This window comes from Dermacentor variabilis, chromosome 1, assembly GCF_050947875.1.
Source record: "Dermacentor variabilis isolate Ectoservices chromosome 1, ASM5094787v1, whole genome shotgun sequence".
NCBI lineage: Eukaryota > Metazoa > Arthropoda > Arachnida > Ixodida > Ixodidae > Dermacentor > Dermacentor variabilis.
The window spans coordinates 196,616,268-196,636,764 of NC_134568.1; the positions used below are offsets into that span (position 1 = coordinate 196,616,268).

Below are 20,497 nucleotides of genomic sequence, written 5' to 3' on the forward strand. Positions count from 1 at the left end.
CAGGAGCGAACGATGATGAGAGGACTGACGAAGACGACGATCGCCGATAGTCGTGCGCACGAGCTCCATCTTGTATGCCTGTCTCCTGCCCGTTGTATATATCTTGGAAACATGATGTCAAGCGTCTTTTCTCCCCGTAACAATATTTGGCCTATATAACTGCAGCAGCATGTGAATGTGATATTCGATATACAGCCCTATACGCAGCAATCTACAAGTGTCTTTTCATGATTAATTGCGCACGTCCAGCTCCCTTTATTTGGTGTCCCGCTTAGGCGTTCGTCCGTCATCCTATAAATGCGCCTGATATTGCATGGCGCTGATAAGACTATACCTCGACACCACATCCCGACCCGACTTTGTGAAACCATGGTGCATGTTTTGCAAACATAGGATAACTGCTGCTCGTTTCTTTTACAGCAAAGTTGTTTATGGCTAGGTTCCGTGCGTTGTTCTTCTGCGTGTGGAAAAACCGTGGGCCGACGGTTTAATAGTGCATTACCGTGCATTACCGTGCATTACCGGGCCGACCCGCGACGGAGATGAAGCAGGCTTGAAGCACTCCGCCTACTTGCAAAAATAGGTTTAATATCTTGGGTCCAAATACAACCCGTATCACATATTAAGCTGATAAGAACAGATACTACACTTTGACCCGCGTCGGCCATGTGTACGTTGGAAACGCCCTCTCTTTGTCGGCGTTCCAAGTGGTTGCGTATCTCCTTTCCTTTCCATCCGCTCTCCGCTGTCGGCGGTCCCGTCGAAACGTCACGCGTGTCTAGTTTCCTCCGGCTCCTCGGGCCGGCGGTCCCGTCGTGCAAGCGAACTTATATAAAAATTACGGTTCGTACCTTTGTTCAAAATTCTGTGTCACCTCTGTGTCTTGTGCTGAACAACTTCGCTGGTCATCCACCTTCACAAAGTGGAATGGCTCATGATTTTTTTTCTTTTGCGGCCCCGCTTTTTTTCTGTTCGCAACAACTTTTCGCAAACTGATGAAATGACAAACCTGAAGAATCCCGCCGTAAGGAACGACGGAATTAATTTCATTCGTTTCAAACGACACCGCGTTTAGTACAATAGTTGCTGCGACATATACGTGTAATTTTTTTTAGACTACATAGATTTTTGTTTAATCACATGTTTTAGATAGCACAGTTCCACTCTTCAAGCTGGATTACTCGAAGAGGCGGAAGTTACTTGCACAAGAAATCGAAATGCATAACCGACTAAATAACAAATACTGTTAATCGAGTTTTAGCTAATTGCGGCACATATTGCAATTTGCGAATTGTAGCCGGTGGGTTCTCAAGGGACATATACAGGGTGTCCCAGCTAGCATGCACCAAGATTTAAAGATATGCAAATGCCACGTAGCTGGACAGAACCAATATAATGTTGTTTGCCGGGGCTTGGAGATACTCAGATTATTTTTTTGCCCTCCGTCCGATTACATAATTAGTCTTAATTGATCAATCAACTTCTCAAATATCATAGTTATATAAAAAAACGTCAATCAAAACATGTTAGTACAACATTGAAAACTTCCGATACAACTTTCTGCTTCTAAACACGTGCTACATAAAAGTGTTTTTTCGAGCGTGAAAGAAGCCCGCGAATACACGCAAAGTGCCTCTAGCGGACAGTCGTGCGGCAATATTGCGTGTATTTGTTAGCATTGCCTACTGGAAACAGAAGCAATGCTGATACACATATCATTCGTGTTCATTTCACATACCGTTTATAAAAGACTCTGTCGAAGGGGACACTGGTGACTGCAGGGTTCTATTTTTTTTTCAGGGTCAAGAAAACACCCAAAGGAATTTGAAGCAAGGTCAACATACAGCAACGTATTCATTCTCCAGGCATATGCTATCCATAGCATTAGAAGTGATTGTTAGGTGGCTACCCCCTTCTCTTAAAAAAAACATAATAAACTTTGTCCTGTGTATATACTTAAATATACTCGTACATGGTGTTGACAGTGTAAACTTTAAAAATAATGTTGAAGGGAAAAAATTGTTGCGCCTCGGAGTAGCGTTCAGGCCAGGTATCCTCCAGGCATAGGGATTAGTGCGTCCGGCCGTAGGAGCGGAAGAAAAAGGTTTACTTGTATATGGAAACAAGTACTCCGATCCTAGTCGGAGCTCTCTCAGTCCCACTCGGGAGGTCTTTCTAAGCCTCTCTTCTTTCCCTATTACACAAGGAAATTCGATGACCTTGTCGTGGCCAATCAGAGGGGTCGTACAGTTCACAGAACACCGCCTCTGACATCCAACCTCCGAAGCAAGGACGAGGCAATCCGGAAACAGATTTCGTTCGCTCTCCCTCCAAAAAACAGTTCACACTCTCTGCCCGAAAGTCGTCGACTTCATTCCTTCTCTACGTGACGGTCATCTTGTCAGGGTCAGGAGATTACTCTTCGCGCTCGTTAACACTTCCGCGGAGGGCAGCGAATGCTGTCACTTCCAAGTGAGCCACTTGTTTGCCCGTCACTGTCGGTGTATGGCCCCGTTGCCAGGTAGATAGGCGGGCGTTGATGAAGGGTGCTGCCCAGGGAGATGCACCCAAAGTATGCGCACTGCCGATTTGTGGCGCTTGTATGTCCGTCACAGTCGGTATAGGGCACTGTCGCCGTCTGGGGGGCCCTTCTGCCTCGGGGAAAACACCCAAATAATGCGCACGGCCGATTTGGGGCGCAATAAAATATATATGAGGTAGCCGCCGCTTCTAATGCGTTCTAATGCGCTTGTCCTCCTATTGTCAGGATTTGCGGAAATAAAGCGAAAGTATGAATTAAAAGCCTTACACGTCCGCGCAATATGCAGTAAGCCTTTACCCACAATAAAATTTTAAAAGGAAAGGTAGCAGCAACTAAAAAAAAATTCGCCGACGATTACGTTACCCCCTAATTCAAAATTTGATAGCAGCTGTATACGTGTTTTCATTTCGCGATATATTTGCTGGCGCGGACAATCTGTCTCGTGCGGCACGTTGCAAATGGAGTGAAGTGGGGCGCGACTGCCTCGCTAATCGGAAGATCGCGAGATGAAGCGCATGGTGATACGTCATGCAGCGCTTTGGTTACATACAGACGACGCGCGCTACTCTGGCGCCATCTCGTAGCCATCGTTGCCGCAAAACCCCTCGCGCGCTACACTACGCTTTGCCTCTCACGCTTTTGTCATACTCTCCTCCTCCACTTTCCTCCTCGCGCTCTGTTCACTTTCGCCGCTTGTTTCATCCCTCGCTACGCTTCGCGCTCGCTCTCAGATTTTACTGTGCTCGTTCGCTCGGTTACGGGGTCGCACGCCGACGCTCGCAGCAGGAACGGGCGCCTAAGAGCTGCTCTCTAAAGAAAAATACCTCAGATGATGTGGATGACAGAACTCTGGTAATGACACTTTAGGAAGGGGGTTAGATTTCGGCATCGTCGGTTGGAGAGAGGGGGGAGGGCTGCTCTGCCTCCCCTGGAAAACTTCGGAGGGGGCTCGGGAAAACAAAACAATTCAACTTCAATTTGTTTGAAAGAAAAGTAAGCTGAAAATTTTGAATTTAGATTTTAAATCTCGCTGGACCTAAAAGAAAATCTTGGATGGCGGCAGCGCTAACCTTCCCGCCTCTGTGCCCAAGCGTAGAGGCACCCAAGGATTGCAAATTTTCAACAGTTAAATCTAATCCTAAAAGGTTTTTCGAAGGTTCAAACGCAAGAACGAAACCCAGAGCAGCACATCTTCTTTCACCGTTTATTCCACAACGAAGACGACGACAACACGCTCCCGCGCGTGGCACATTTTCCCCCTCGTCGGTATGAGTTATAATTTTATACAGCAACAGCCTCAACACCAATGTTTTATCTTCAAATTCACATCTAGAATGCCAAATGCAGAGTGACTTGGTCGCTGCCAGGCTATAACCACTTCAAAAACCTGGAAAAGAGCAATGTACTATTCGTCACTACACCGTTCGATATCACCAATATCGGCAATTTGCAAGCTACTTCATGCACAACCAGACTTGTTGAGTGAATACATCACGCTGACGGGTTAAGAAAACATATTTATATAAGTGGCAATTTACTTGCACACAGCTTATTAAAAGTGCACGCGGCTTTGCAAACTCGATAAATAACTAGAACAAAATCGGCACAATCGTTGTGGGCTTTCCAAGAGCTTTCGGCAAGGCCTCGCACAACATATTGCTTTTTTTTAGGTTAGACAATATATACTTGAGAACAGGTAGCTGGTTACCCCACCAACCTTAGTAATCGCTAATGATGCGTCGTCTTTCGTGGGCATCCCTCAGCTAGACTTCCTTTTGACTGTGGCGTCCCTCAGGGCTCTATATACTTGGCGGGTCCCTACTTTTACTCACATTTGTGAATGATATTGTAAACGGCATTCCTGTTATTACCAACGTATACACCGATGCCTGTGTGATGTAGTGCGATGTCAGTAATCCCGCATTTATACACAAACCTATGACACCGTATGTGCTATGTCTCCATTGCGGAGACAGACTTGCGCGATGGGATAGCGAGCGACGGACGGAAAAGGAGGCTACGGGAAAAGTCTCTCGCAAGGCTGATCGACTGCGTGTGGTCGCTATGCGCTTTCGTGTTCTCCTTGCACTGTTATTCAGCCGAGCAACGACCGCGACACAACTTGCTAATGTTGTGAGTGTTTCCTCTTTCTATTGGGGTGTGTGCGGACACGTGTATGTGAGTACGCGCATGTGTGTGCGCGTGCGTGTATGTGTGTGGATGTGCTTGGCGCGCGTGAGTGCGTCCGTTACCACCAAACACTATCACCCCATTTCAACGGTATCGGCAAGACGAGAAACGCTTGAGCCATGAAATGATAGGATGGTTTCATCTGTCTAATGTGATTTTTACCCCCGTAACTGCATAAGGCACATCCTCTGTTTGCACAGCATTGCACGGAATTATCTAGAAGACAGCACGCGCAGGTCCCTGCCTCGGGCCAGGCTGGCTGGCCCCGGTTTCCCAGCGTTCGGGTGGGCTGGTGATGCGTGGCAAAATGAGGCCAGTGGAACTTTTGTTGGCCCACTGCAATGCCGCCGACGACTGGGAACGCGCGCTGTAGTTTCTCCTTTTAGGTTGCCCTACGACGCGGATGCCACCGAATGAGTGTTTCCTCGCGACGTTTTGACTAAAGTTTGCTTGTTTTTGTTTTTGTTCTCGTGTGCATTGCAAATGAGGATTCGAAAAAGAAAGCAGGAACGTTGCGTTGTATGGCGGAGCGAAGCGACCTGAATACAAATTGCTCGTTTACCAGACAATGTCCCAGCTCCCTTTCACGTATGGCCGGTCGCGAAAATGTGTAAATACGGCAGAACTGATGGCGAGCTTTGCCTAAATGTCCAGGGAAGACGTAAAGTGCTTCGTAAAGGCAGTCCTTTCTTGTGAAAGAGGTTGTATTGTTTTACGCATATGAACAGAAGAATTCAACACACAGCGACCACTGATGTTGCACGTTGCCGTTAACAATTTAAAGCGTGCACAGTACGCTACTGTTTGATGCCTTCGCTTATAGTTGGACCGACGGTGGCCCTACCAATAGCCTGCGCCGCAGACATCGTAGGCCTAAGACATACTGCATTAAATTTCCTTATCTTGAAGTAACTTAATAATATCGTAATTAAGTGAAAGCCCGGCTAAATTTGGAATTTTAAGTCAATTCTATGGATAAGGAAAGACGACGGCGACTAATTTTGTGGCTTGGCCACAACCTCCTGACAGCGACCGTGTTTGCTCCAGTCGGTTGAGGAGGTGTTAATTACCATCCTCATGGACTTCATCAAAAGCAAGAGAACGTAGTTGAGATCCCACGCACTGTGGGAATTTATGTTATGCGAAGCCCTTTTGCAAGTACCTGGCTATCCAACATTGTTTGGGGTTCCGCAAAACAATACCAGCTGCGCCAACGTGTTCCTGTAAATTGATCAGTTGTGTGCGTGCGTGCGTGTGTGTGTGTGTGTGTGTGTGTGTGTAAGTGTGCGTGCGCGTGAGTGCGTGCGTGCGTGCGTGCGTGCGTGTGTGTGTGTGTGTGTGTGTGTGTGTGTGTGTGTGTGTGTGTGTGTGTGTGTGTGTGTGTGTGTGTGTGTGTGTGTGTGTGTGTGTGTGTGTGTTTGTGCGCGCGTGTGGGTGTGTGCGTGTGTGTGCGTGTGCGCGCGCGTGTGTGCGTGTGCGTGCGTGCGTGTGTATGTGCGTGTGTGCGCGCGCGTGTGTGTGTGTGTGTGTGTGTGTGTGTGTCTGTGTGTGCGTGCGTGTGTGTGTGTGTGTGTGTGTGTGTGTGTGTGTGTGTGTGTGTGTGTGTGTGTGTGTGTGTGTGTGTGTGTGTGTGTGTGTGTGTGTGTGTGTGTGTGTGACGACAGCATCATGATGAAAAGCACGTCGTATACACGATCGTATGACGGCAATGGAATGATTTCTACGCCGGCCGTTCGACGCGAGCCAACGACACGGCGATTATTGGGTTCTACACAAGTAGTGGATGAGCGTGAGCGAGAGAAACAATAATTGTGACATAATCGGTGACTGCGTGTTATACAATCGTGCGTACATATATTTCATGTGGTGTATGTTAAAATGACTATGGCATTTGTACTTCGGCAAAGAAGTGCTAAAACTTCATTAACATGAGCGATCATGAAGTCTGTATGCAAGATCGCACAGTTTCTACGTAGGGTGTATGCTGCTACAAGTAAATTATTGGGCGAAGTGGACCGGTTCCAGAGGTAGTCTAACACAGTGCCTCAAAGCGCAAGCTCTCACAAGGAAACAAGACGGCAACGTGGCACTGAGTGCACGCGCCGGGTGTGTCAAAGAACTGCCGCCCGATTCAAATCCGATCTTCCGTAGTACTTTGGTGTCATTCCCATAGCCTCCTGAGACCCCGCTATGGGGATTTGTCCAATATATTGGACATTCAGATATGAGACAGTACTCCTGTGACAAGGCTTTCATCGTCATAAAACCGCACTGTACAACTTATTGGACACCTGCTTGCGCCATCTATGCAGCATTGATGAAAATACATCTTTCAAATTCCCGCCGAAACAGTTCCACAATGGCGGCATTAAGCGGCGCGGCGTTTTACGGCAGCCGCCGGAGAAGTAAGCACTGTTTCTCGTATTTCTACCTGCTTTTAGGGCATATCTTTGATTTTATAATAAAGTTAATACAACAGCATACGCGCAGAATACAGAATTTTACCTGTTCGCGCGCTTACCTTTTTTTACTCTTCATTTGATTTCGCGTGTCCATTACGTTGGACGCTAGGACTCAACCCGGTTATTTTGACCGCGCTTTTGCGATGGCCTTGTTATGAACAGCAGGCGAGTACTGTTCGCGTTTAGCGGCTTGTGGACGAAATCGCGTCTCTTTTTTTCTTCGGGGGACCGGCCTCGCGTGCCTGATGAATTAAGCCAATAACGTTTCTTTTTTCAATCCATGGCTTGGACCCGCAAGACACCTACTGTCGAAGGTGGTCTTGTAAGGGAAAAACATATCAATATCCCTCTACCAGATATTGTTCGCATGTACAACTTCAACATGGGCGGTGTTGACAAGGCGGACCAAATGATAAGTTACTGCATGTAAAAGCAAGCGTCAACAAGTGGACAATTAGAGCCATCTTTCACTTCTTCGACATTGCCCTCAACAACTCCTGGGTGCAGAACACGCGGGACATACGCTCCCTAAAGAAACAGCGGAAAGATATACTCAAATATATGCAGTTCCACCAATCTGTTGCTGAGAGTCTCGTGGCTCAAGGGAAGAAGCAGGATGAAACGGAGAGTGAGAACGAAGCCGTGTGGCATCCGCCATCAAAGCAGGCTCGGCTGTCTCCTCGAGAACCCCAAGAAAAGAGCACTGCCCACTACTCAATACTGGCAGACACTGCAAACGCTGCCCGTTGCAGACTACAGGGCTGCGACATGAAAACAAAGTTCTTTTGCACCAAATGTCGGCTCTTTTTCTGCATCACCAAGGACAAACAGGTGTCTTGAAATTGCCCACTGGAAATAAACACAAGAGCAAAAATTTTTTTGAGCAGAGGAATGCTCTTCTTATGTACTTTATTGAATACTTTGCCTTTTGAGATATTAAAATATTTTTGCACACGAGTTTTGCGTAATATCTGCGGTACGTCATTACGTGCGCGCAGGGTGAAGAGAGACCGTGTAGCATCCCAGTGTCCAATATATTGGACATCGCGCTGAGCTGAAATTATCATCCCTATTGAAAAAACATTTAACACTTTTCACCTTCATAACCATACTGATTTATTCTGAAAGTTTGGGAAAAATCTGTGCACCCAAATGCATCCCGGGTCTCAGGAGGATAGGTATCAAACTTAACCAAACCAAGCTGGCTGGCTTTGGCAAACGTTGCTCAAGAATTGGTGTTATGGGGCTTCCTAAAAGAACTTGTTGAGGCTATTTCATCTTGAAAAACCAGATTCACGCTACAATATTTGTTTTGCATTGAAGGAACGTCGCTAAATATCGCATTTGTGCAGAACCTTTTCCCTGAACCGATGTATCGAAAGCCGTATGTGCCTCTATTTGGCCCCGATGTTCTTTACCATTAAAAAATAAAATTAATTAAATTATGGAGTTTTATGTGTCAGAAACACGATCTGATTAGGAGGCACGCCGTAGTGGGGGGCTTGGGAAAGTTGGACCACGTGGTGCTCTTTAACTTGCATCTAAATCTAAGTACACCGTTGTTCTCGCATTTCGCCCCCATCGAAATGCGGCCGCCGTGGCCGGGATTCGATCCCGCGATCTCATGCTTAGCCGCCCAACACTATAGCCACTAAGCAACCACCGCGGTTCTTCTTTACCGTGTCCGTAAAATGTGTATAACGCCAGCAGCGAAAACATTTTTCGTTAAACTGCACACTTCCACCTTGCCAACTAAAGCATGGCGTTTATAAATAAGGAGTATATTTACTCTAGAATTCAAATAGTAGACCTTCCCACCAACACGAGACAACAGAAAATATGGTTTTTTTTCTTTGTCATGATACATTTTATTTTTAGGGACATTTGTACAAAGAAATATATTTAAAAAATGCTTGCTCTCACGTAATCGAGAGTAGATATAAGCATGTAAGGACAGGCACATTGGTTGGAGATGATACTATAGCCACAATCTTAAAATGGGTGTAGTGCATATTCGCAACGGCACACCCCACCACACCACACCGCACTGTACCACGCCATACTGTGCGTCGGTCCATATGAACGCTGCCCAGCTAGAAGAAAATCGCCTCAATGAGGCGATTTTCAATGAGGCGATTCAATGAGCCTCAATGAGACGTTATCTCTTGAGGCGACGAAAAACCCCCACCGCGAAAGTCACGGACAGCCGGCGTTTACAAGAGCTCAGGCAACCCGGCCTCAGCGCCAAAAGACGACAATGAAGTGTATGATGCCCTGTGCTGCCTTTGAACGTCCCCCGTCCCCCCCCCCCCACTGTTGGAAATGACAAATAAAACTTGAGCTTACTAGAACTTACAGCTTGAGTGATAGCGGGAGTAAGCATTAGGAAGAACTCGGAAGCAACATGTTTTATCATTTGTTTGAGCAGTAACTAACGTATGCAAGGTGGTCCTGTACAAAGGGTTTGGGGCCAGAGACCGCACTTTCTTAAGTTTTGACTTGTTGCCCGGATGATCTCATTTGGTTCTCTCAACATGCCCGGATAACGGCTCTCGCTTTTGACTCAAGGTCACTTGAAGGTCGCCGACAACGGGAGCTAAAAGCATTTCATGCTTATAACTTTTTCTCACATCTTACGACATTCGATTCCTTTCCTTCGAAAAGACAACCAGTAAATCACCATATGGTTTTGTTATGTTATCAAGGATCTATCCATTATGGAGAAGCCGCATAATCCACAAACATGCCGAGCCGTCTCGGTCGATCAGGTCTGTTTTTCGAGAACAGGCTGCTCAAGTGCGCAGTGTGGTTGGAACCTTTGATCCCCTTCCTGAGTGGATTCAGCATCTGGACGCTTGTCTTTGTTTGCCCGATTTTGTTAACTTTCATTGGACTGCGTAGCAAGTGTGCGTTTGTTCTTTCGTGCGTGCGTGCGTGTAAATATAATACAAATAATTCTCGCATGACGTTACTCATATTTCCATATAATAAAGAAAAAACAAAGTGGGCTCGTAGCCTGATAGAGCACCCGGCTGCTGTGCTCCTTGGCAGAGGCTCGATTCCCACATCGGTCGCTCATTATTTTATTCTTCTTAATGCGAGGTGAGACAGGATGCTATACCTACCGTAAAGTGTCAAGAATGAGAAAAAGAATGTGCTTCGCATTAAAGGACTGACAAAGCACAAAGACAGCTCTTCCAGGCGCGTCGCTCGCGACCGTTTCGTTTCAGGAGTTTCATATACTGTACTGTCTTTGAGCTCATTATTATGGAAACGGTAGTAAATGTAACCCCAGCCTGCCAAGCTGAAACGGACGGTGACCGGAGGCTGAGCGTAGTATCAGCGTGCCTTAGAAGGGGCTTTACTATTAGTATTTCTCTTCAAGTGTCATTCAAGTCCCAATCGGCCCGGAAATCGACTAATGGTCTTGTTTCGATGGCGCCACGTTGTCCTTCGGGATACTGCTACGAATAAATATTTTGCTTGTATTGCATCCGTATTGCAGGAGTTGGCAAATAAGGAGGCTCGATGCGTAAAGTGCTCGATGCTAGGGAAGAACGGTCTCCTGTTACTTTTTAAACGCGGCTGGCCAGGCTAGCTGTCTCCGACCTGTCAATCGCAACCTCTTCCGGTTCACCCGACGTTGGCAGTGGCATGTGTTCGAGGGACGCGGCCCGTGGGCGGGATAGACTGCGCGCATGAATATTTCTGCTTCGATTTCGCGCTCAGAAATAGGCCGCAATTCGTAGCGCCTCAGCGTGGACGCAAATAACTTGTCGCGCGAAGCAAACACTGCCGTGATTTGCTCCGACCACTTGTCACGAAATTTCAATATGAGTGACGTAACACGCGGTTTTCGTCAGAAGAAAAAAAAAATATCTAATTTCGTCGACTTCAAAGTGCACCGCCCCCAATATATATCGTGGTTCGCGGAAGCCATTGCTTCGCCGGGTTTTTTTATGTTGCTAAGCATTACTTCCTTCCTTCCTTCAAAGGTAGCCCTTAAGCTTTTATTGTGTTGGTGGTTGCAAGCCAACGAACAGGAAACGCGCACGTAATTTTTATGCCAAAATTTATTTATTTTTCTGTTTCGGTAAGGTCGGAACGGCATGTATTCACCTAGAAGTTCTTACGCTTTAGAACTGTTCGTAAATGTCAGATGCCAACTAGTTGTCACGTTGCAGATTTTGTTAGCGAAAAGAACTGGCCGCAGGTGGGATACGAATCCACGTCTTCGCATAACGCGTGCGATGCTCTTACCAATTGAGCTACCGCGGCGCTGTTCTCTCATCCACTTTATGGAGTATTTATGTCTATCTACTAGAACTAACCAACCCTGGGAGTATTAGCCAGCGCCACCATTCATCCCCTTGGCGGGGGATGTGGAACATCATTCCTGCCGTAGGCGCCACATCTACATTAACTTTTTTGGATGAAAGCAACTGTTCAATAAACCAACACATGCTACCTGAAGGCATGAAACCTGCCGGATTCGAAACCTTCGCTATGTAATAAACGACAAGGAAGGAAACCGAAGGGCCCGATTTTTGTCAGTCAAATTATAAAGAGCCAACAAATGATGACACCAAGGACAGCATAGGGGAAATTATCTGCAGTTCTGAATTTGAAATAAACAAGTGATAAATAAATAGAAATGACAGTAAATGATAAAACAGTTGGCTGCAGGTGGGATACGAACCCACTTCTTCGCATTACGCGTGTGATCCCTTTATTCAGCGACGGCGATTCCTCTTAAAAGAAAAATTCATCTAGTTAGTCCTGGTGTGTTGTAGCCAGCGATGAGGTAGATCACGAAGAATATGTTATTTTTTATATGCTAGCCTGATTTAAAGTCATTGAATAGCCTGGTTAAAAGTTGGCAAGCAAGGATCAAGTTACGATAACTGATGCACATTGTGGCAGATTGTAATAAATCATCAATGATTTGGTTTTACGAGTGAAAAGAATAGTGCGTAGTGCTGTGTTTTGTGCTACTTTAAAGAGTCTCAATGTTCGGATGCTTACGCGTAAACTGGCCATTGAATACACCGCGTTAAATTTCTAACACCCGGTGCTGTTCTTTTCTTCTTTTAGACTATACATGATTTTTGTAAATATCTTTCTGTGACAGATAGCACATTGAACTGGATTCGGGAAGAAGCACTTGCGCAAGCAAGGCAGATGTATAATTGATTATTCAAAAAAATCACAAATTAAGCGCTTAACTACTTACTTCGCTTGCGCATATTGCGATTTACCCATTGGAGCCGACGAGCTTGCGAGGCATATCCACTGCGTTGAATTTATGAGGATGGCATCGGTTTTGCGCATGCGCCGTCAAACTTTCCTTAAAAAATGCACTGTTATTCCACTTACACTTTTCGAACAAAACGCTGCTTTATGCATTGAAGCGCAAAAATAAGTGGGACGCCAATGCATTTCGTTGCACACTTTAGCAATGGATATATAGAAAGTGGTGTCATTGTCGGAATTGTATTCTTGGAATCGTAGCTCACAAACTACAATTCATAAATTGGAATATGTGCCGTAAAATAATTTGTTAAAGTTAACTAGGGAAATTTTGTTACCCAATCGACCATGCATTTCGATCCCCATGGAAGTAGTGCCCTCCTCTGTGAATGGTACAGCTTAATGACTAGAATTGTGCTATCTACCACAGGCGATATTAAAAATTTCTGTATAGTCTGAAGAAAAAAATGACACGGTATTTTAGGAGTGTACCCCATAAACGCAAACATTAAAAAAATCATTTATTTAACATTTAATTAATTATACACTCCGTGATTATAATTTCTTGCGCGCAGTGTGTCTGTCAAATATTCTAAAGAACTGTGCGAATGCTAGCTGAATTGATATAATTCGATTCGGCTAGCATTTTTAAATAGTCAGTATTTAACTTCTAGGGGATGCTATTCGAAGACGGTTTAATTTATTTTTATCCAGGTCTGCGTGGCAAAATTTGAGCAACTTCCCACATTTTCCTTACTTTTAAGACTTCCCACCTTTAGTACATCTTAGTACAACTAATATGTCATTAACTCGCGTTTGTTCCCTCACCCAATCTGCTCGTTTCTTATCCCTTAACGTTACACCTATCATTCTTCTTTCCATAGCTCGTTGCTCGTCCTCAATTTAAGTAGAACCCTCATTTGTGCATATGACCCTGTTTCTCTGGCAGGAAGCAGGGCTACACTGTAAACAGGTTTGACCCTTTTAGGGAGTTTTGGCCATGTTGAATAACTAAAGCCCTTAAGGGAGAACAATATACTCCATTCGAACGGAGTTTTTTTTTCCCACCCTTGTGTTTCGTGGTTTTATGGGGAATTATGGGAGTTTTTTATTCTCCTTTGAACACCAACCGCTGAACGGTTGCAGGAGTCTTTATGTGAAATGTTGGGAGTTTTTTATTCTTCTTTTGAACCCCAGCACGAGGAAGTTTTTATGAGGAGCTTCGGGAGCTTTTACAAGTTGACATGGGTATTTTATATTGCTTCTTATGGGAATTTATTGGAGAAGCGATGGGAGTTGTTACGTACATATTTTCGGAAACGTTTGGCTTCTCAAGGGAGTTTTGAAGGAGACCTTTGGGAAATTATTTTGCCTCCTTGTAGGAGGGCTTAGGTGTAAAGCTTGGAGCAACCGTTCCCATATTTTCGGAGTGTTGTCGGTTCGGACAATCTAAACTGGTTGACGTAGTGGTCCCATTCATATATTCTCCACCCCACCATGTAGAATCCATGGCGAATAACCAGCATTTCTATCATAAGAAGGCAAAAAACGCTGACACCAAGGACAACATGGGGGAACTTACTTGTGCTTAATAAATGAAATAAAGAAACGATAAGTTAATGGAAAGGCATTGACCGGTTGCCTTCACCCAAAAAGATCACGCTCTCTTGGCGCCTGCGGCAGAAAGGATGTTCCAGATCCGCCACCAAGGTCTGTGAGTGGTGGCGCTGGCTAACACTCCCAGGGTTCTACTAGGAAACATAAATACCCAAGAAAGTGGATTGGGAAACGGCGCCGCGGTAGCTCAAATCGTGGAGCATCGCACGCGGAATGCCAAGGTTGTGGGATCGTTTCCCACCTGCGGCAAGTTGTTTTTTCATCCACTTTCATTTCTTATAATTTATCGTTTCATTATTTTATTTATTAAGCACAAGTAATTTCCTCTATGTTGTCCTTGGTGTCAGAGTTTTTGACTTCTTATGACATGACTAATAAAAATCGGGCCTCTCGGTTAACCCCCTTTCTTCTAGCTTTCTAACAGTGCATATCTTCGCTAAAAACAGGGCCCTAAAAATGTACTTATGATAGCCTTTGTGACCAAAAGAGCTGCGAGAACGGGTATCTTCCTTCTTGTCGCGTTGTCCTAGCTAAAGACTGTTATGCCTTCCCGCAGTACTTCGCTGTGTACAGGAAAAAAAAACAGCTTGGAGAGTCTTTCTCCTGTGCTTGTTTAGAGCCGATGAAGCAGCGCGTTCCGCCCACGAACAAGTCCAGCTTGTGCATGTGCCATTGTCAAGGACTGATGCGGCGTGGAAACGTCGCTTGCTTGGACGTCGCGCTGCTTTACTACATTGGGATTCATCGGAATGTGCCAACACATCACTGCGCGCTCTTGACGCGTCACTGCGGCTTCGGCTACCACCTGGTCTATCTTGATGTGACGAAGCTGTACTGTGTCGCTTGTGGTTGGGCGTCGCCTTTACGAACGCATACTGTTTTCATATCGGCATGATGGACAGCGCTTGTGATTGCGGTGAGACCCGATCCACCATATCTTATTGTACCGTCCATCTTATGAAAATGAAAGACATGCATTGAGCGCCGCTTTAAGCCAACTGGACGACATTGCGCGCACGGAAGAAACAAATACTGGGACCATGGCCTCGACCGTCATGCGCGCAGGGGGCCAAAAGAGCGCTGCTGCACTTTTCGAAATCAACTGAACTCTCCAATCATCTCTGATAGCTCGATGAACGCTGTTACGCCTGCGCCCGCGCATCACTTGTTCTTCCTTTTCTTGCCTCTTTCCGAGTTTTTCCCTTTCTGCCCGCTTCCCCCTCCCCCAGTGCCTGGTGCAAACCAGGTGCAATCTGGTTAACCTTCCCGCCTTTCTTTTACTCTCTCTCTCTATCTCTCTGTCCTTTTTCTGCCCTCATAATATTTCCCCATACACTTCTTTTTCGTCTTGTCCTGATGAGGATAGTAGCAGGTTGAATGGCTATTAACTCAAGTCAATCTCTCTTCTTTTCCTAAAATAAGTTCTCCACTCGCTTCTTTTTTTCTGCAAGAACTCTCTCGGTGCCGCGATAATTCGCGCTGGGCTTTTTTAGCGCCCATGAGTAGCTGCTCAAAGGCACTAGGAAGTCGGCAGCACGCGCTCATGTTCTCTAATGTAGAGAGTGGATTGCTGTACATTGCTATGCCGCCCAGACCATTGCAAGCATTCAAGATCGCGATGGCCTACAAACGTGGCTAAGAGTGCTCTGGTGTCACACGTTCCTCCTTCACGTACGGGAGGGTGGCCGCTTTAGGCTGCCTGCTGTGAGACAATGAGCTCTGCGACATCTGTTGTGCCCGTCGCTTTGATACCTCGATGCCATATCCTTTGTCAATGAGAACTATATTACTGCTAACGCAGACCAAAAAGCGACAACAAAGAATATTTTGTTTTAACCGTGCTGTAAAGAAAGTATCAAGGCTTTAGCTCTTCAGTGGGGCCTCACTGAAAGTTAGGTGTCACCTACGAGAACATGTCTTCTTCCTTTGTCTTTACGAGTTCAACAAACCGCGCTGTACTACTGATGCTTTTAGCCATTCCATTATTGGGGTTGCGCATCTCGAAAGGCCGCACCTACCTTTAGAGTTCGTTGAGAGTTCTCTCTCTCTCTTCATGGAAGTGGGGGTGATGGTTTTGTATTCCTGCGTGTGTTCTACTTGAGAGCGAGGCACTATCAGCCGCCTTCAGCGCAGAAATGCCCCGCAGGTATCACTCAGACGACTGGTTTGTAAGGACACGTATATACACATTTTATTATTAATAATCGTATTAAGCCTAAGAGTTGAGCAGGATGAGGTTATGTACAGATGAGGTTCAGTTTGTCCTGAAAAAACGAAAACACAATAATCAATCACCAAAATGATGTGCAATGCATGAACAATGTAACGCAGACATTGTATTTCGTGCTGATCTGTGTCTTTCGAAGCCGGAAGCCTTTATCTAAACATTAGAGTTTATTGTGATTTATTATTAGAGCCAGCGACTTATCCAGAAAAGAATTGTGTGGTAACCAACCGCTAGTCTTCTATATGCAGGGCAAGCGTTATTTTCGCTTTCTTTTTAACATTATGTGCAATTTTTAGCAATGTCACCAGGTTCTTTTATGCTTAAAATGAACAGAACTTGTGTACTTACGCAAGTCATGATTCATCGAATATAGGCCCCTCCGTTGCTTATATGCACTTGTTTTTGTTTGTTTATGTGCTTTCTTGCTTATGGTTTGTTTTCTTTTCTTTGTTTTTGAAAGTGTCCCCCATACCAGTGTCAGTGAACGCTCTGCAATTATTGTACTGGGTTATTTAACCGAGTGTACAGTTTCACGCATCTTACCGCAACCGTTGAGTATGACCAGGATGACGTCGCCAGCACGCACACCAATCACCAGAAACCATGTCCGTAGCCACCGTAGCCACCATGCCCGTGGCCGTAGCCGTGGCCGAATCCATGTCCGTAACCGCCGTAACCATGACCATAACCGCCATGTCCGTAGCCACCATATCCGTGTCCAAGACCAATGCCGAGGCCGTGACCTCCAAAGCCGATGCTGATACCCTTGCCGTATCCGTGACCACCATAGCCATGGCCGTGTCCATAGCCATGCCCATAGCCGTGTCCATATCCAAAGTATGGGTGACCAACCTTGACCTGATGGGCAACTTTGTAGGTTAGCACAGGCCTAATGCCAATGCCGACGGTCTTGACGGGCACTTTGACAAACTTCACCACCTTCTTGGGCACATAGCCTGCAGGTAGAACACGTGTAGCAATTACCACGCGGTCATGGCTTTTATCACTAACAGAACGACTGGATAGTTCGTATTACGCTCATCATTACGCAACAAAGCGTTATCGACGATATTAGTAGAATTATTATTTTTATCTGCAGCAGAATCGGCGGCAGCGGCCTAGTGTACTCCGGTGTAAGGGATATATAATTTGACGAGGGAAGTCTGCACTACTAAATCCCGGCAAGTGACCGAATACCAGCGGCCAAATCTTCTAGTGACCAACTGAGGATCACACTGTTCGAGTCCTAGTGCATGTGCTCGGGCTTGCACTAACGCAAGTTTTATATGGTGAATGTGACATTTAGAGCTTATACATGAACACGAGCGCCCAAGCAAAATGCTTTCATGCAAAAAATAGAAATAAATAAATAATGAAAAGAAAAACAGTAGCATTTAAAATACTGGGGCATCGGCTGGACAGGTGCGTGTGCTCACCGATAGACACGTAGGGTTTCTTGACGTAGCCGACTCTGACAATGGGGACCCCGTGACCACCGTAGCCTCCTCCGTAGCCGCCGCCACCACCGCCGCCGCCTCCATGACCGGCGTTGACGGCGCTCAGGGCGTGTAGCGCGTTGATGTCATATCCACCTTGCACACCGCTGGTCATCGTCGCTACTAGCGATGCTAAGACGAGCACCTGCGATGGTGAAGGGATCCCGTGGTACGACCGCTTGGGAGCCGGGCATCCGAGTTTGAAGTAAACTCTACTGCCGAACATGCATGCTGCATGTTCGCTAACAATACGTCATGGAATCTATGGTAAGCAGGAGTGCAACGGCCACATCTTACGCGTAGACACATGTCGGTGCTCAGTGTTCTCAGTTCAGTTAGCACCAAACCCTGACTGTAGTAAAAATAGAAATACACGCAGTTCTATCCTCGCACTGCACGAATTCAAGTCGGCGATCACGGTGAGCCACACATATGTCTCTGAAGTGCTTGTAACATTATATGACAGCCGGCTCTATGCTGATGGTAAATTTATAAGATCGACTGCAGCTTTACAGACAAAGCGTTTAGCAACCTATTCAATGAATGGAAATATATCTAATGGAAAAAAAGATTAAATGACCAGTCGCACAATATTCCAGAACCTTTATGAGGCTATATCGCTGTTACAACGCTCATCTACTCAAGAGCAGCCGAGTCCTACTAGTATTCATATGGCCAGAACAAGGTGCATGAAATGGTAATTAACGATAAAGGAAAGTTAATTTATTAAAATGTGTCACTGACCCCCCCCCCCCCCCAGCATACCCTTCACTTTTTTTAAAGCAATAAAGGACAATTTGGGCTTTTAACTGACTCAAAAAAAAATTTACTCGCAATTAGTCTTTCTTCAAGGACATCCTCAGCACAGGGGCTTATTGACCATCTTAAGGGGACATTGCTACAGACTTACGTTGTACATTGAGAAGCTCTTGATTGTCATAAAACGTTACCCTTGAATTTACTGCTACTGGCAAGGTCGTTCATTCATCTTTCCTGAGTTTTTATAGAAAATTTCGAAAAATGTATGACTGAGCGGTATCCTTCGTGACCATTGCAGCATTTTGCTGATTAACATTCCTGTTTTTCCTCTCTCTCTCTTTCTCTCTCTTTCTCTCTCTCCTCAACGCACTTGTCATTAGAATATGCGGGCGTGTTAAATTACAGCAGGTGAACTCAAAGCAAGATCCCACAGTTTTTCGCTTTTGATGTCTTTTGAACTTGAGCTATTGCAGTTCTACACTGAAATGCTGACTGCATTTTAGTGACATTAAAGAATGCAATCCAGTGCTGTTCTACCTGCCGACAGAGGGCCATTTCTTTTCACAACTGCCTTTCACCGCACAACTGGATAACTCAGTAAGATCACCATAAATAAACGTACATCAAGCGAAATGGACCTCTTAAAAGTTGGGCAAATTCTCCCTGTCGTGGGTTGAGACAAAGAGCGTATGACACTCACTGATTAGGCTATTCGCCATCGCGAACGCTAATAAATAGCTAATCTCCTGATCAATGCAAAATTTTTATTTTATGAGGAATTCAGGGGTCGAAAAAACTTGAGGCCTCAGATATAATTCAAAACAATGTGGACATAAGGTTTAAGGTAGCTACTGTCAGTGAATTCACTGACGCCAATTTAACTGACGGTTTCATTCAGTGTTGCTGACTGCCAAGTACTCTTGAGGAAGCAAGTATTTAGCAGACATGCTTATGGAAGAGTCACTCGCTATTGCCGAATTTGCTTCGGTAAGATACTTAGCTTAAATTTCTTTCTCAAGCCAAGTCCTTTACGCAATTCAAGAAACTTGGTTTCAACTGGAATTATCGCCAATGGGTTTGCATATTCAAGGTTCGCTTTAATGTTTTTAATCATCGCATCCCATTCACTGTCAACAGAAGGTCAGTTATATATATGCGATGAATGCATTAATTACTAAACAACTTCCCGCCTGTCGTTCTTCTCAAGGGTTCAATGAATTCGTTATCTCTGGCCTGTCTATCGATTGAAATCGCCGTCGCTGAGCGCCGTGAAGCCGCCGACGAAGCCTTCGTCACGATCGCGGGTGCGACACCTGCTGAGGAAGGCAGGGTCGAGCCTGCGACCTTGACTCGGGCCTGCAGCCGGCTCTGCGTAGCACACGGACCGCGAGGCGGCGTGGTGAGTGAGCCGTACACTAGGCGCGTTGGCACTTACGATCGTCTTCATGGCTACAATCCCTGAGCTGCTCCGCTGGAAAGCACTGAGTACGTTGCTCGATTCGGCTCGCAGTGCAGGCTCTCGTGGCCTTGCAGGGTTTTATACCAGAGTGGGCAAGAAGGAAAGAAGAGCCGAGCCGCGAGGAGGGCTCGGAGCTGGGGGGGACGCACGCAGGGCTTATCGGCCAGTGATGTCAGGCGAGGGGGAAGGCGGCGCCGCTGAATGAGCGCGTCCATTTCGAAGCTTGATAAAAATAGTCGGTCAAGTCCACTAGGCGGCCGCAGAAGCCCATGGCGTTTCCGCGAGGAGAAGGTGTGCTTGATCTACATTGGAGCGGGAAATCTGTAAACTTGCTCCTTTTCGGCGAGAGAGGACTACTCAACGAGCGGCGGATGCGCGGGCGGAGAGGAGGGAGAACAAGCCCCTCCACGAGAGCCTATTTCGGTCGCCAGACGGCCGCGAACACGCTGCCCCCGTTTAAAGGGACCGACTGGCCCAACACGAAGAAAGGATACG

General features: G+C 46.0%; 1 protein-coding gene and 1 non-coding gene across 2 annotated transcripts; both read right to left on the minus strand.

Moving 5' to 3' along the window:
• Window positions 1–486: 486 nt before the first annotated feature.
• LOC142567906 (U2 spliceosomal RNA) lies at window positions 487–672 on the minus strand. The gene has a single exon (XR_012825295.1). It is a non-coding gene; the product is annotated as a U2 spliceosomal RNA (small nuclear RNA).
• A 15,564-nt stretch (window positions 673–16,236) lies between these two features.
• Window positions 16,237–20,053, minus strand: LOC142572663 (uncharacterized). The gene is made up of 4 exons (XM_075681944.1): window positions 19,979–20,053; window positions 17,725–17,929; window positions 16,832–17,244; window positions 16,237–16,325 (listed from the first exon to the last, which is right to left on the minus strand). Exons 1-3 carry the CDS (start codon window positions 19,988–19,990, stop codon window positions 16,880–16,882), a joined length of 582 nt encoding a protein of 193 aa, XP_075538059.1. The 5' UTR covers window positions 19,991–20,053; the 3' UTR covers window positions 16,237–16,325; window positions 16,832–16,879.
• Window positions 20,054–20,497: the final 444 nt, after the last annotated feature.

Bases quoted from the DNA above. Each gene is read 5' to 3' on its own strand.
- LOC142572663 (XM_075681944.1), bottom strand. The intron at 17,245-17,724 runs GTGAGCACACGC...TTCTACCTGCAG, and splicing joins GAAACCCTACGTGTCTATCG to GCTATGTGCCCAAGAAGGTG.